Source organism: Pimephales promelas, chromosome 9, assembly GCF_988280905.1.
Source record: "Pimephales promelas chromosome 9, fPimPro1.hap1.1, whole genome shotgun sequence".
NCBI lineage: Eukaryota > Metazoa > Chordata > Actinopteri > Cypriniformes > Leuciscidae > Pimephales > Pimephales promelas.
Window position 1 is genome coordinate 8,883,199 of NC_142777.1, and position 18,039 is coordinate 8,901,237.

At 40.3% G+C, this 18,039-nt stretch overlaps 1 protein-coding gene across 3 annotated transcripts in view; it reads right to left on the reverse strand.

The window, feature by feature from the left end:
* Positions 1-6,635: 6,635 nt before the first annotated feature.
* wfs1b (Wolfram syndrome 1b (wolframin)) overlaps positions 6,636-18,039 on the reverse strand; it is an 80,512-nt gene continuing 69,108 nt past the window's right edge. For all 3 annotated transcript variants that reach the window (XM_089134725.1, XM_039650651.2, XM_039650650.2), the window contains one exon: positions 6,636-9,834. In XM_089134725.1, coding sequence (XP_088990851.1) covers positions 8,002-9,834 — 1,833 coding nt within the window. In that variant the 3' untranslated portion in view covers positions 6,636-8,001. The remainder of the gene's footprint in view (positions 9,835-18,039) is intronic.

Sequence of the window (18,039 nt, forward strand, 5' to 3'; positions counted from 1 at the left end):
AGGCTGAGACTATTCTGTAGTAGATGTTGATCACAAACAATAATAAAAACTGCGTCATCCTCATTAAATGTATACCACGTCAATGGATATTCAAATTCAACCAATGCCACCTCCCACAGACCTTTTAAATTTATACTTCTAGCCAATCTAGTTCTGTAATTAGATATTTTGTTATCAGGGTAGATGTTCATCGATAGAATCCTTCCTCAGCCATGGTAATTATTATGACGTCTGTTATGAATTCACTACGGCTTTAACGGGCCCTGCAGATCCATCACCTCTTTTTCAGCTATCCAACTGTTAAATTTGGAGGGCCAACCCCACCATTTGACTAGAACGTACGTGACTTTTAAATATACCTAGATAAATATACCTCGGACTTTAGAGACTCTCACAACATCCCCTACAGAGTATTTAAAGACGGGTGTCTCTTTACGTATTTTACCGTATTTTATTAAACACCACCTCATTTTCTTTATGAACGTCCAGCGGACGCAATTTGATGGATTTGTGATAACTACAATTATAACCCTCTGTCAGGTCTTGCAGTATATCACAGAAACGTTTGGAGTTTACAGCTGTTAAAAACTTCCACATCCGATCCTTTTAGAGTTCTATTAAACCTCTCGACTACACACGCTTTTAAATCGGTTGCTGTGGCAAAATCATGTATGCCATATTTTTTCATCAGCAGTTGAAAATGTTTATTGAAAAACTCTGTCCCCTTATCTGTTTGTAACTTCATTGGTACGTGTCCTTCTTTCAGGATAGATTCGAAAGCTTTAGTCACCTCAGGACCCGTCTTATTTTTCAATGCACGTGTCCATGAGTACTTGCTGAACACATCGATAACTGTAAGAATCAATTTAATATTATCGTTCTCTTTTGAGTATGCTGTCATATCGACCGAGTCAGCCTGGAATTGATGATCCTTACCGTATACGACTACACGGTTCCATTTATAATTTATTGGCACAGTCTTGTGTAACGTATAAACATCCTGTTTGGACAACCATTCGTTAATATCCTTATCATTTAATTTTACCTGTAACACAGCCTGTTTTAATCTGTCCTTACCGCCAATAGCTCCGGGGCTTGAGGGGTTATAGTAAACTTTTTTCATTAGCTCTGACATGTTACTACCTCTGTCACTCTTCATAAAATAATGACCAGTTGTCTTGATGTCACACAGATTTTTATTCCAGATATCTACATGGTTCATCCAAACATCAAAATAAAATTTACACACATTTCAAAATTTTTCTCCAACATGTATTCAACTAAAATATCAGTCATTTTACAAACATCGGGGTATTCCTTCCTTGACAATTTACAAACATCAGTCACATACGTACAAAGACATAATATATATATATATAAGAGATTCCTTGCATTCGGCATCAGTTCAAGAATGTTGTTGATAGTCGTGCAAGTTGTGTTTGACGGACATGTTTATCATATTATTCCATTCATTTGATATTCCCCTTACAGTGTTCATCTGATTCGATAATTTTGTCAGACGTTTATAAACCATAGATACGTTATCACCTGTTGCATGATTATCATAGATAATCTTGTACAGCAAGTTTGATATTTCACGTTTTACATATGATTTTAAGAAATGTTTGACAATCCAGGAGGTGCAGCAGTTTCCCATCTTCAAACAGAGGTAGAATCAAGGTTTTCAGCATCAACGTGTTTCCATTTGTCAACTGCGTTGTATACGATCTGTTCACAGCTTTCGTCAACTAGCTTCTGTCTGATAGATGCCAGATGCTCCACAGTGTACATCTCATCTTTGAGCTCAAACAAAATGGTCTCCACAGCTCCCTGGATTCTTTGCAGGTGTGGGGTAGCCCCGTACAGATTCAAAGCCTGAGCTAAGATAGTTTTCAGCTCAGGTTTGAGGAGTTTCAGACTGAGCCTACACCGTATTATTTTTATGGATGTTTTGACGAGATCAAACAGGCACGAATGTCTTGTTTGGGACGGATGGTCTACGGTACATCCGACGCAATCCTTCTTCATTTGCTTATCAATCAGATATTCAAGTATGATGGTAACGACTGCTTTAATAATCCTGTGGCCAGTATCACCTAGGCATCCGTCCAGCTCGTCACTAGACTCAGGAGTCTCAGCTGCAACAGTAGCAGCAGCACAAACACCGGCCTTGTGAGGAATGCGAGATTGTGAAATCCAAGTTCCGTACAAAATTTATTTAGCTAGTCGATGCTTTGGTGGGGGTATCCGTTTGTAGCATATCCATCAACAGATCTGGAAGGGGGGATTGGTAAAGTGATTACTCTTGAGACATGTTGAGTGTTTTGAGATAGAATGACTGTGTGGGATGGTATTAATGGTTGTAGAATTGGGAGGAGCTACAAGGACACCCCTCCATCTGTCCTGTATGAAGAGGCGTGGGAACTTTCTATTTTCACACCCCTCATCATCACGTGTTGTGGGAGGGGTCTAGGGGTGGAGCTTCAGCTTGGCTATCGGATAGAGATGGCATTCTAACTTTTGGATTGTAAGAGTACGAACGTGTTTTGTCGACCTCCTCACGAGGACATTTGGAATATCTCTAAGTTTTGGATATACCTTTTTCGATAAAGCGTTGCTGTTGGATAATATCTCTAAGTTTTGGATATATACCTTTTGGATTAAAGCGTTGCTGTTGGATGTACCTTTTGGATAACCGTTACTGTTGGATATATATTTGCTGATGGATCTTTAAAACTGGATAAATCTAGGGAGATGGATATTTAAACGGGATAATTTTGTTCTTCTTTCACCAACAAAACAGGATTTAAAAACGTAAGTCAGTTTTTATGTTTTGCTGTTTTAATACGCATTTTGATAACATTTATTAATTATTTATTTTTATGTCTAAACGTTTTAACATTTTAGTGTTTGAACAACGATACAAATTATTTAATAGTTTTAAACAATGTGTAATTGTGTAAAAGTACATCTTCAAATGTGGTCCGTGGGATAATTTTCCCACGATCACATGACCTCTCCAGAAGTGGGTCGGATGGGATGGGTTCCGTATCGTGGGAAATTCACACGATCACGTGACCAGTCCAGAAGCGGGGTGGTGGTAAGGGGTGGTGGTGGGCGAAAAGAGGAGGGGAGACCGTGGGAAATTTCCCACGGTCCAGGTGGGCTGACCGGAAGTGGGTGGGTGGGAGGGGTAAAAAGGGGCGGGGCTTATTTTTATGGGGGGGGCAATAAAACTGTCACTTTCAGTTTGATGAAAAGCACCCCATATTCTCTCTCAGGCCCCAGTGAAGTGTAATTCTAAAAAGGCAGAGAGAGAGAGAGAGAGAGAGAAAGTTTGTTATTTTAAATGTAGGCGTGCGGCATGCGTACTTGTTTTTCGAAGCGTGTCCTTATGGAGCATGGGTCACGTGACAAGAACCAAACGGAACGCAACCACCCTAGTGCTTTGGTAAAAGCGCCTTGCGTTTTTAGGCGCTATATGTGAATGGTGCCTAATACCATAATGAAAACCTCCACTTGCCTAATAATGAAAAAACGACACTTCCATTAACACTTGCTTGGTTAATTGATATCCTTAAAGACTACTTAAACCAAGGAAAAGTTGCTATTGAAGTAATGTAATAGTTGAATGACGGTGGTGGATTATGAACTCGCCAAAATGGAAAAGAAAGCCCAACTGGACGGAGGACCGGTACTGCTGCTGACCCAGTGCTGAAAAAACAACAACAACAACAACAACATCATAATAAAAGGGAAATTCGGCACTGGGATAAAGCAAAACGAAGCGTGAGATATGGGAGAGGATTTGTTTGCAGATCAATGGAGCTTTCCCGCTTGTTTCGCGGACCCCGGACGACTGCGAGAGGTGGTGGTCTGCGTTACAATCCTTTGTGAATAGGTCTTAGTGAGTAAGGAGTCCTCTCGACTTCTTTTAAGCTGTCTCAGACTTAGGTGCTACTTTTAGGGCTAAAATGCGTTGTGAATTACTCTTAGTGAAAAAAATGAGGAGTCCTAAAGTTAGGAGTGACACACCCATTATTTTTATGAGTTGCTCCTAAATTCGCCAGTTAGGAGCTACTTTTAGCCTTAAAATTCTTTGTGAATAGGATAGCTATCCGATCTGAGAAAAAGCATTAAAAGTGCCATATGTAACATAGACTGTAAAAAAAGATGGACGACGCCCCTTCGCTCTTTTCCATCAGAGAGAACTGAAGCCACCAGTGTCTCGATATGACGCTGACATCTTGGAACTTGAGTCTGCGCACTTGCGTGTTTCGGGACCAGTCATGCGCAGTCGTGAGCAGGAAGTAAAGCCGCGAAATCAAGGCCGCGCCCTCATTCTCGCTGAATCAAACGCAAGCACACGCCCCGCACTTTCATCAAGTGTCCTCTGTCTGCTTTGTTCTTCTCCAATGATGTCTGCTGATTGCAGAACCTCGTTAAAATAAGGTAAATACAACTACTAACCACATAATCAACATTATTAAAAAAAAGTCCGCTGGTGCTTCAGTGACTACCTCGCACAGAGAACCAGTCAATCACAGCTGTCAATCATGATGTCAGAGCACTGTTATTTTATCATCACATAACCAACTAAAAACAAACTTATTTTAAAAACAAACACTTGAAATTACACCAACGTGTTAGAAACTACAGTAAATGACAGAAACTATCTTTGGGAAAAGGATATGTGAAGTGTAATTTAATTGTTTAGTTGGTCTCGTGTCCCATTGAATAACATGGGGAGGCGGGGGTTATGAGCTATACTAGGTCCGGTCACAGGGGGGCAATAGAGACGTTTTGGCTTCACTTTTGAGGGCTTGTGCGGCATGCTTGATATGTAATAATTTAGGTAAAAATATCCAAAAAATGAGCTACACGCATCAAAAGAATGAGAAGAAATAAGTGCAATGATGTAATTCAAAAATTGACAAGTTATAGTGCTGCCGAGATATAAACCTAAATTAGCATGCTAAATTACTAACCCCGGCCCGGCAGGTGTCGTAATACCAGTTTCGGCCATGGGAGGCGGTATGCGGGCAGGCAACATTACCACCAGCCAAACTTCAATAGACGAGTAACTCGCGCGGCGTATGTGTACTTGAACCTGATGTCAGTCGTGTGGAAATACAGCCCACTACTACATTTCAGTTCAGGGAAGAGTTCAAAAAATGATTGGTCGACATTATGCATGAGGAATACATGTTGGTAAGTTGTAGAATACTGTATCTTTCAACAGTGTTCGTGTTCTTTTTCCATTAGCTAGTAGAGATGATCGGTTCACGTGTGCTAGGGATCTGTCGTGTAACAGTTACAAGCGCCAAAACGGTATTTATTGTTTGAATTGTGTAATAAAATTGACAGAATCTGAGAGCTTAACTAACCTGCTTGCTAAGTGTTAATTGCATGTGTCTCACGGTGAATTCGTGAGAGTTGGCAGCTCTGAATGGCGCTAGGTTGATCAACATCAGCGAATTGCTGTCTGTCAAATTAATTCAAACTAACAATAAAAGTGTAATATGAACAAAACGAATACCATAAACTTAAAATAATAGCCCGCAGGCTTTTATTTTCCCATATCGTCGAAATGCACCAGCTTGTTTTGGAGACAGGTGTCTATGAGATGGTCTTCATCATTTAGTGTTGAGATGTTGTTCATTGAGTCTCTGATCTCTAAAAATCTCAAAATGCTCCACGTGAAACTGTGGTCTTCCGACCTTTTACTATCGTGTCAAATGATTTGAATAATATGGGTAGAAAGAGAGCAAAACAGCGCTCGCTTGTGTTGTTTGAAGACGTGAGAGTGCACGTGGCCGCGGCACAACACATTTTCTGGAGGTATACTGCCCCCACCTGTTATGGAATATGGAATATTTTTGGATTTTTAGTTCCAGATGGCACCTCTAAGCGGTCAGGTGTAAACAGCCCCATAATAAAAAAGGCAAAAACACCCAACATTTTTTTAACTACTTTAATAAATAATGTCTGTTTAGCTGTGGCAGTTGTTTTCACGAGTTCACACTTACAAATGATCGAATAAAGTAAATTAGTAAAATAAGTATATTTGCCATGCTGTCCGCGCCTCCGAGCTTGGAATTTAGCCCAAACCCAGAGTACTCTCTCCCATAACCATGGCTGGGAAAAATAACCGGTGGGAATAGGTGGTGGGGGGATTCAGAAAACTAACTAGCAGTAACTAGAGTCAGCTGTGTATATATGCCTCCTCTCGAGCTGATTAGAAACCATTTGATTTTGAACGTGCTCCTCCCAAACTATGTTTATAAAAGATAATTTGTCACTTGAATTCTGCAATCTTTTGAGATGCAATGTAGGCTGACAATTAGCTGAACATATACTTTTAATAGTGAAATATTAGCTTACATTTTAAAATCTATTACTGAAATTACTGAAAGAGACTCCTCCCCCATCACCCAATCACTGTGGGCAGTTAGTAAGTGTGTTGACATCATGTTGAGATCAACACCACCCTCTCTGTTCCTCAGTAAAGGTTGGTCTCATCAGCTTTGTGAACTAAGAACTTTTACTGCTACTAAACTCTTAGTGGTAAGATGAACTGTTTCATGAACATAGACCCAGAAATGTTATCTTGAAATATCGTATCAAGACAGAAAGGCAAAACAAAGGCAGTTTATTTGTGTAAATGAAGATAACACAGACGAAATACAAAGGCATGTGTGGGTGGTTTCTCTTTGGCTGTATATGAATGATAAACAATGAGTGCCACTTCATTATTATTGACCGTTATCTAGCCTAATGTAGGGTGGAACATTCACACACCACCAATGAAATTTATAAAAGTACTGGTTTTTACACAGGACAAAGTCAATCACCATGTACAGCGTTTTATTATTGTGCAATGTAGTGTTCAAATTGTACTTCTAATGCAGCCACAAGCCATCAAACATCTGTTCAGCAATGTTTAATGTTTGAAATGTCAATAAAATCTCAATCAGATCTTATTGATAGATGACAATAACCTAAATTGTACTTAAAATAAAGAGATCTTTAGACCTGTTCAAGAAAAATCTCTATTTTACTATACAGTATTTTCACAGAAAAGTTAAATCATTTTCAAATTTTTTCTATATGCCTTAAAATGCAAAATTACTTAAATCTTCAAAAAGACACGTTTGAACCAATCTAAGGCATCAATGATAATAAAACAGACACATGCACACACCCAAGTATTAATGCAATATCTTCCAAAACAAACTAAAATAGATATCACATATTTATAAACCCTATTAAAATCAATAAAACGGGAAAACCAGTGGATGTAACCTTTTCACTGCAGATAAATGAGCTCATCCAGATTCAAAGTCTTTTAAGAAATTTAGTCATGGCTTTTAAGAAATGTAGGCATGGCTTTGACATGAGATTCACATTTCTTAACATTTGATTCAGTTTTGTGAAATAGTTAAGGGCTTGAAGTTGTATTTTATTTGGTTCCTTTAGCACCGGGGTGTTCAATCCTGCTCCTGGAGGGTCACTTTCCATCCAAGTTTAGCATCAACACCTAAACCAGCTGATGAAGTTCTTCAGAATTACTACAAACTTCCAACCAGGTGTGTTGGAGGCAGGCTGGGGAGCAGGATTGAACACCCCTGCTTTAGCACATACAGCAGTGGTTTTCAGTCCTGGTCCTGAGGACCCATAGCACTGCACATTATGTATGTTTCCCCTATTTAATACCCATCATTCAGACCATCAGCTTGATTGGAAAGTCCTCCATTCCTCTGTTCTCGAACTGACTGTGTCAAGATAAAAATATACAAAATGTACAGGGCGGTGGGTCCACAGAACCAAGATTTAACCACAGAGCTACAGAAGGCTCTTCTTGCTTCTTTGTACACCTTCATACATGAAACAAAACAAAACAAGATGACAACGCCTTAAGCGTTTTAATAACGCTTTTATCAAATCTCAACAGTTTCCCTTTCTAATACTAAAGAGAATGCCAGTGGTCAACCACTAGCTTCACACAGATACTTCTGTAGTAGCTACAGTGGCGTCTACCTCAGCCGAAAGCAGAGGGTGGAACAGGAAATTGAAGGCAAAAGCAACGGCATTTCGGAAGTTAACCCTCCAGTCCTGCTCGATCTTGACCTGTCGTCGTATTGGTACAAGCGGTGAAGCACATGTCTTGCAGTGCAAAGCTTTGAGTTCAAACACCGGCCATTTGCTGCCCAGTCTACCTTCAAGTACCGTGCTGAACTCCACCACACTGCCTGAGCTGAGTGCCAGTAGTACGTGTCTGAATTCGCTACTAGCCCGAAGCACAATGTCTTTGGTGCCATCATCGAAATCTTGTGCCCCATTGCGCCCCTTCTGTGGCATCCCCATGGTCACTTCAAACTTGTAGTGGTCAAACCGTTTGACATGGCACTTATGCTTTGCAAGCGCCTTGAGCTGACACACTGATTCAGCGGGTCCAGGCTGGGTCTTGTCACAGACAGGGTACTCCTCGCCGTACAGACATCGGACCCAGTCTGCTATAAAGACTGGTAGAAGGTTAATGACAGCTAGCACTCCATTTTCGATTTCAGTGACACGAACATACTTAAACCGACCCTCCCACGTCACCCGATGTCCCTCCAAGTGGCTGCAGAGGATCTGGGCGTGTGCCATGTTATGCTCCTTCCAGGCACGAGGGCCACACAGGTCGCTGTACTCCTGCCAAGTCAGGGTGGAGTTGTATACCTTCCTCCCCTCAGAACGGTACACGTAGAACCAGCTGAAGAGCACCAGAGCTGAAATCCACACAAGGATCAACTTGACCACACTGCTGCGCCGCAAAAAGTGCAGCACTGCCAAGGGTGACATGCTAAAACGTGTCCACCAGCGCAGCAAGACAGGCAGCACGCAAACACACATGGTTACACACATTTTGGTCAGTTCCAGGGCGAGGAACCATTGCACCAGCTGCACCAGCATTACGGCTGCTAGAGCCAGCGAAAGCACGGGCAAAGCAAAGAAGAAAAGGAGGTAGCCCACAGCTGTTCGCATTAACCCCAATGCAGTAGACTCTTGCAACAGCGTGACGGATAGTTCACACCAGATGAAGCATACCAGGTAGGGCAGCAGTACACAGTAGGTGCCACGTGCACCACCTGCTGTGGCCATACGGGTACATTGATACAGGAGGTAGAGATACAGAAAACAAGGCACACCCACATGCAGTACCAACCAGTCACAAAGGTGCATGTTGAACCAAGCGCCACCAACCACACGACCCACCCAGCCTCCCAGCAACTTATTCAAGAACGCAGAAATGGCTGAGGCAACCTGGGAGAGGAGAGCAAATTTGGCATGCTGCTGCGCTGCTGGTCTCAGGCTTAAGTAGCTGCTTACAGTGAAGAAGACTGCAACTGTTGCCAGTTCCGAACATGGCAACCAGGACTTGTCTGCCACAGGAATCGAAAGGATGAGGAAAAGCGAAGAAAGGAGGAAGTAGAGGTATGGCTCAAGGTGGTTCCATGTGAAGTTTGACTCTGCCTGCTCGAGGTCTATGCCTGGCTCAAAATGAGACAACATTGCCGTCAATGCTCTAAAGTTCTCCCATGCCTTGCTGTTCTGAAATACTCGGAGAGTACAAGTTACCATTGACAGAAAAGAGAGGTAGAATATAATGAGAGGAATGACAAGAACAAAGAACTCCAGGGTTAGGTTGGAGATGATGAAGAAAAAGATGAGGGTATTGACATGATGAGTAGGTATAAGGGCGCTAATCCACTGCATGCCCGCACGGGACGCCCAGTCAATCAACACCTCTTTCACCTCCAACACTGCATGAAGGGGAAACTTCAATACCTGCAAGTATCAAGAAAATTAATTAGTTAGTCAAAAATAATATTTAGAACAGTATATAATATTGTCTGTTTCTCAAGACATGGTGAGCTGCTAAACTAAATAGCAGGGACGTCAATTTTCAAGAATACTCAGTATTTGTTGTCTTAAAGGGATAGGTTAACCATAAAATGTCAATGTTTTTCTAATCCCATAAGGCTTTTGTTCGTCTTCAGAAACCAAACAATATTTTATTATTTCCTCATCATTTTTGCCAAGCCAATGAAAAGCCTTGTTTTCAACCGGCAAGCCCTTTTGAGCTATCGTTGACCATATTTGATGTAAACCCTGATCAACACGCATACAGAGCCGTAAATAAACCCCTAAATACGGGCAAACACTGTGCGATTTCAGCACTGAATGAACCTACTCACAGTGAACAAGTAAATCGCATGTGATGTAAAGCCAAAGCTCAGGATTTATGTGCTCACACTATACAGTCCGATCATCAAGCTGCGACTTGACTGACACACTAATCATGTGAAATATGTGCGATAAACCCCCGTGCTGGGTTGCGCCTATAGACGATATCATTTACCCAGAGATAGTCAAAACAAGCATCAGCTATCAATATCGAGATGATTTAGAACTTTCAATTGATTTTCAATTAAATTACTATTTGTATTATTGTATTATTAGGGAAGGCCTAGGCTAATTTTATTATTAAATTGATCTGCTATTATAATTAATTTGCCACGCAATAATTTCACAGCACATCACTGCATAACCAAAGCGCTGAGATGATAATAAAATATTAAATAGAAGATTACTCCTCTTTGAAAATTGTCTAAAACATTTAGGTCGATTACAATGAATTATTGGCAGTAACTATTAACAGTCAATAATATATCCAAACACTGCAATAATTAGTCATCAATAAAAATTAAAAACAGGTTTATTTCAAACCCAATGGGTAACACTTTATTTGAAGGGGTGTGCATAAGACTGTCATGACACTGTCAGAAACATGACATAACACCTGTCATGAACATGAAGGAGTCTTCATGAATGTTTATGACTGTTGTCATTAAGTGTCATTCGGTAAATTATGACACTTTTAAATGCAAAGTTGACATTGTTTAAAATGTCTTTGTTATGACAACTTGACATTAACAAAGACAAAAATGTCTTTGTCATGACAACTTGACATTAACCAAGACAAAAATGTCTCGACTATGACAACTTGACATTAACAAAGACAGAAATGTCTTTGTTATGACAACTTGACTTTAACCAAGAAATCATAACTAGTCCAACGTGTTTCACTTTACTTGAGGTAAGGGGAAATATTAATGACACTGTTGTTAAAGCATTTGACAGTGTAATAACCCTTAATGACATCTTTATAACTAGTACAATGTGATCCACTTTACTTGAGGGACAAGTAAAATATTCATGTCACAGTTATAATGGTGTCATGACAACCAAAGTTAAAACCAACCATAACATATGAAAGGGACAGGGTAATGTAATGTTAACACAAAGCTAAATAACTTCTTTAAGTTTGATAATTAGACCTGTTTATTTCTTGGTTAATGTCAAGTTGTCATAACAAAGACATTTTTTGTCTTTGTTAATGTCAAGTTGTCATAACAAAGACATTTTAAACAATGTCAACTTAACATTTAAAGTGTCATAATTTACCGAATGACACTTAATGACAACAGTCATAATTCATAAAGACTCCTTCATGTTCATGACAGGTGTTATGTCATGTTTATGACAGTGTCATGACAGTCTTATACACACCCCTTCAAATAAAGTGTTACCAAACAAGGTTTAACAAATCAATAAGAGGTACGATGTAGATTCATCCCAGGTGGCTGGGAAGATGTGGGTAATTTATGGTTAATCCACTTTGCAACACGAACTGGAGGTAAGCAACAGTAATTTGTAGCTAGTTTGAACTACAAAACTCAAAGATCTCCCTCTTTTTTGCTGCAGGTGAAATGCTTAAACTACTGTTTTTACACAGGCACAATGAGGGAAAAAACAATGAGTTTGGGGGATTCGGTGCACAGCTCTGCTTTAACAATCGCCTCGACCCGAAAAAGAGTCGCACGAGTTAGAATTCGGCTAAAAATCGGACAAAAATCGCACAATGTGCCTTTAATAAAATCTGTCTCTTCAGTCAACCTGATTTAAAGATTAAAATCATATTGTTTACTTTTACAATGTCTTATTGCACTTTCTAAAGCTTGAAACTCATTGACTTTCAATGAGTGGACTCAATTATGAGAGAATGTAAAAAATATTAGGTAGGGATGCTCTGATCAGGACTTTTGCAGCTGATCCAGACTACTGATTCCTAGTCATCATGATCGACCGATACAGATCCCTATCATTCAATCTTTATATAAGAGATATATAAGCTTTCTGTTGGGTGTCACTTTTAACCCCTCACACCCTGAAGGCATCATACACGATTTCACATGATTTCAAGTTGCAGTAGGAACGCTACTTCATGAGACCAATGATGAGCATAGACAACAGAGAGAGAATTACATTTCCAAAATGTACTCATTCATGTCTGTTTTATTTAATTATTGTAAAGTTACGTATTGGGACATGACTTGATGGATTACGTGACTACGTTGTCTCTATTTTTTTTAGTGGCAAGTTTAGACTAAATTAAGCATTTATGCAACATCTCATTTGTACATTTCTCATTTGTGCATTAATAGCTGTTGTGTGAAAAAGTTTATTAATTAAGGGATGCAAGTTATTTTCCCTTTGAACACCATTGTTGACTCATCTCCCTTCAGTGCTTTAACGCCATTTATAGTGAATCCTATATTACAAAACTGAAACCCTATTATGGAAAAACACGTAAATATCCGGAAAACTACATATCGGTTGATCTCTACAACAGAGTGCTGACTCTGTTGTACAACAGAGCGAAGGCCTTACTTTGGCTCCCTTTGAGCCTATTGAAGAGGTTCCAGAAAAGTTCAACTTTAACTTTACACTCTTAAAGTGGTGTTCCTCCTCGCCATCTCGTCTCTCAAAATAATCTGAAACTTACAAACCCTGTCGGTAGCACCTTTGTGCCTGGAATTTGTACCTGGCATGGCGAAAGCCTTTCTCCACCCTAGACTGGGTTATGTCCACTGTATCTATATAGAATGACTGGATAGATCATGACGTCATAAACAGTGAAGCCACCGCGCCGCCATATTGGTATTCCCTAGTGAGCTTACGCGTTCTATTGAAGGAAATTGTATGACTGGAATAAGAAAACATTGCATAACGAGACACCATTTTTCTTACAACGCAAACATCCTAAACATTTAAATGGCTATTTGTTTAAAGTTGGAAATTATTCCTGCTTATTAAAAATTAAGTATATGTTTATTGTGTAACTTAAAATATAGATCTGTTCAAGTATTTGATTAGTTAGCAAAAACATGTTCAGAAAATGCATATACAAATTGTATGGGTTAATGTACGCCTGTTTCACCTCTTATTTACCCATTACACTGCACACGTCTGCGGCGGCGTGTTTCGGCTGCGACACCGCTACTGGAGCTGATCGCGCCCACTCTAGTCAATGCATGTGTGAACCAGCCAGGGCACGTTGCTAAAGATGAGCGGCGAGTCTTTTTTCGACGGACACCGCGTTCAGGCCGCACCATCAATACAAAATAAAAGTTAAAACAACAACAACAACAACAACAACAAAAAATTTCAAAATAAACACCCTGTGCAGACTCAGTTGTATTGCAGACAATCATGCTATAATTTTAATGCTATAATTGGTAGAAACCATAAGGTAGAAACCCAAAAATCAAGAAAAAACATTGGACAGGCAAATCACATAGAAATGTTCCTGTGTGAGATGACACTGCATGAAGGACGGAATAAAACATTGTCAGAGCCATAATGCGCCGCAGATGTGTGCAGTGTTAATAAGGGGTTACACATAGGCTTACCCTGTTTCCAGTGCATATTTTTCACTATACCGATGTTAACAGGTTAGAGCTTTCACTGCACGTGGACGCCCGTCAATACATTCCAAGTGCGGTGCGTATACAGATCATTCCCGCACCCAGTCTATTTCTGCTGTGCTGCAGGCGCTGAATGTAAACTGTGTATTTTTTTCCACGTTCTGCGCAGGTGTGCGAGTCTCGTCGACAATAAACGCAAGCCAAACGCAAGCTATCAGCCCTATTAATAGTGGATACTTTGAGTGGTACTCACAAGAGTGGTGAGATACTTTGGATACTCACATACACTCACCGGCCACTTTATTAGGTACCCCATGGTAGTAACGGGTTGGACCCCCTTTTGCCTTCAGAACTGCCTCAATTCTTCGTGGCATAGATTCAACAAGGTGCTGGAAGCATTCCTGAGGGAGTTTGGTCCATATTGACATGATGGCATCACACAGTTGCCGCAGATTTGTCGGCTGCACATCCATGATGCGAATCTCCCGTTCCACCACATCCCAAAGATGCTCTATTGGATTGAGATCTGGTGACTGTGGAGGCCATTTGAGTACAGTGAACTCATTGTCATGTTCAAGAAACCAGTCTGAGATGATTCCAGCTTTATGACATGGCGCATTATCCTGCTGAAAGTAGCCATCAGAAGTTGGGTACATTGTGGTCATAAAGGGATGGACATGGTCAGCAACAATACTCAGGTAGGCTGTGGCGTTGCAACGATGCTCAATTGGTACCAAGGGGCCCAAAGAGTGCCAAGAAAATATTCCCCGCACCATGACACCACCACCACCAGCCTGAACCGTTGATACAAGGCAGGATGGATCCATGCTTTCATGTTGTAGACGCCAAATTCTGACCCTACCATCCGAATGTCGCAGCAGAAATCGAGACTCATCAGACCAGGCAACGTTTTTCCAATCTTCTATTGTCCAATTTCGATGAGCTTGTGCAAATTGTAGCCTCAGTTTCCTGTTCTTAGCTGAAAGGAGTGGCACCCGGTGTGGTCTTCTGCTGCTGTAGCCCATCTGCCTCAAAGTTCGACGTACTGTGCGTTCAGAGATGCTCTTCTGCCCACCTTGGTTGTAACGGGTGGTTATTTGAGTCACTGTTGCCCTTCTATCAGCTCGAACCAGTCTGGCCATTCTCCTCTGACCTCTGGCATCAACAAGGCATTTCCGCCCACAGAACTGCCGCTCACTGGATGTTTTTTCTTTTTCGGACCATTCTCTGTAAACCCTAGAGATGGTTGTGCGTGAAAATCCCAGTAGATTAGCAGTTTCTGAAATACTCAGACCAGCCCTTCTGGCACCAACAATCATGCCACGTTCAAAGTCACTCAAATCACCTTTCTTCCCCATACTGATGCTCGGTTTGAACTGCAGGAGATTGTCTTGACCATGTCTACATGCCTAAATGCACTGAGTTGCCGCCATGTGATTGGCTGCTTAGAAATTAAGTGTTAACGAGCAGTTGGACAGGTGTACCTAATAAAGTGGCCGGTGAGTGTATATAGCCTACCCTACATACAGTTAAGGTGACATACACAACTTAAAATGTGATATTGTCGGACACCTCTTGCGTTTCGCTTGGTCACACACCACAAGGTGTCACTGTGGCCTCAAAGCTTCAGCATTGCCACTCTGAGCTCGATTGCTGATGTCGGAGTTAAAACACGGCCCCCTCATTAGCATACAGAGAAAGAAATATCGAAATAAATATATGTAGAAATAAATAAACGAGGAAATAAATAGGGCTGTCAACTTTAGTCGTTTAGTCGACTAATCGGTCGATGCCGTCTTGGTCAACATTCTTGTTGGTCGACCAGTTGCATTTATTTTTTAAAAAAATTTTTACCAATAGAAAGAAATTTTCAATGATATACTCCTTGATATTTATTCCTTAATAAGCAGTTATATCACTGTATTCTAAATATAATTAGCCTATGTTTTATCCCCAACTTTAAATGTTTTAATTTAGTCTATTTTGTCACAGCGCCACAGTTTAGCGCATACACACAGAACACTCAGTCCGCACCTGTGGCTGGCTGCGCTGCTGCTTCGCGCTCAGTAAGGGATATAGGTAGTTTAGCTGTATTCATTCAGTTAGAATGCTACTTGTTTTGGTTTTTATACACTATTTGTTTTTATCTCGATGCGGCATGGACGCACTTGGAAAAAAAAAGAAGAGCGCGTCGCACCGCAACCGCGTTGCTTCCATTATGAGCGTGCACGTTGCGCACCTACATTTGAAATCGAACTTGAGCGTGCAAAAGGCATGAGCAGTCCCTTTAACAGCTTTATCATGCTGACTCGATTGATTGTGTTTTCTTGATATGTTTTTGTTTTTGTTTTGTACACATTTCACATTTGAAAATAGCCTAAATAATGTAACAAAACGAAAATAAACCTATATGCGGTCCTACAATACAGCCTATTATTATTAGGATTGTTTTTTTAGGCTATTTGGGTTTTTTGTGTGTTTGTTTTAAAACTCCTAGATCGGCTGGACGAAAGTTAACCCATAGCTTTGAAAGTAAAGCAGAATATACAGCCTGTATAAATGAGAGCTTTTGTTAGTATTTTTCATTATGTGGCAGATAGTGGTTATAATTTTTGTAGCGTGTGGTGTGGTCAGGTGCGCGATTGTGATTGTCACTAAGACCTAGGACAGAGCTCCTCACTTTGCAGTTAAAAAATAACTTAATTTGCAAAGAATGGGCTTTATGCACAGCTGCACTACTTCCTGAACTTAAGCCAGCTCTTTGTTTCCTGTCTGCCATTATTGGCCAAATTGATTAATTCAGGGCAATAACAGCAGAAAGGCAGATGGGAAATAATTAGCATAGCTGATGTTCATAATGATTTCCGTTATAACTCACAAACTCTCCGTAACCTGAACTCTCCGCAACCCAACCATACGCGCCGACCCGTTTGTCTAAAAGGCTGTCGAGCCCCACTGGTGCGTTAAGCAGTTTCAGTGGCAAACGGTTCCGTATGGCATAACAGAGGACTAGAAGGTAAGCATTATGTGAATGCTTGACTAAAGAGAAGCGTCTTTAATCTAGTTTTTAACTGTGTCAGCGAGTCAGAGGCTCGGACCGTATCGGGAAGGCTATTCCAGAGTTTTGGAGCTAAATGCGAGAACGCCCTCCCTCCTTTACTGGACTTCGATATCCTAGGAATGACCAGAAGCCTTGAATTTAGTGATCTTAAGGAACGCGGTGGATTGTAGGGCGAAAGAAGGTCCGTTAAGTACATAGGTGCTAAACTATTTAGGGCTTTATAGGTCAGTAGTAGTATTTTGTAGTTGATGCGGAACTTAATAGGTAACCAGTGTAGAGATGATCAAATCGGTGTTATATGATCATATTTTCTTGACCTAGTAAGAACTCTAGCAGCTGCATTTTGTACTAACTGTAGCTTGTTTATTGAGGATGCAGGACAACCAGCTAATAAAGCATTACAGTAATCTAGTCTCGAGGTCATGAATGCGTGAACTAATTTTTCTGCATCAGAGATAGATAGCATGTTACGCAGCTTAGCAATGTTTCTAAGGTGGAAAAAGGCTGTTCTTGTAACATATGAGATATGATTTTCGAACGACAAGTTGCGGTCTAGTATAACACCCAGGTCTTTTACTGTAGTGGATAAAGTAACAGGACATCCGTCTATATTAAAGTTGTATTGTGAGAGGTTTTGTGAGTAGTTTTTTGGACCAATAAGTAATACCTCCGTTTTATCTGAATTTAATAGCAGGAAATTACGCGTCATCCAGCATTTTATATCTTTGAGACACTCTGTCATTTTAGATGAGTTAGTGTTTTCATCTAGTCGTGATGAAATATATAATTGAGTGTCGTCAGCATAACAGTGGAAACTAGAAAAAAAAGTTTGATGACACAAACTTTAAGTTGGCTTGAGAAAGCCGGACCAGAGCGTTTGAAGAATTTTGAAGTTTTAATTAAGTTTTAAAGATAGATTAGAAAGAAAGAAAAAAAAAGATAGATAGATTAGTTAGAAAGATAGATTAGTTAGAAAGAAATATAGATAGATAGATAGATAGTTAGAAAGAAAGATAGATAGATAGATAGATAGATAGATAGATAGATAGATAGATAGATAGATAGATAGATAGATAGATAGATAGATAGATGTTTTTGGCAAGAAGCTAACATGATTAGCATGTAGCTAGCTTGATGCCAATTTGATTAGCATGTAGTTAA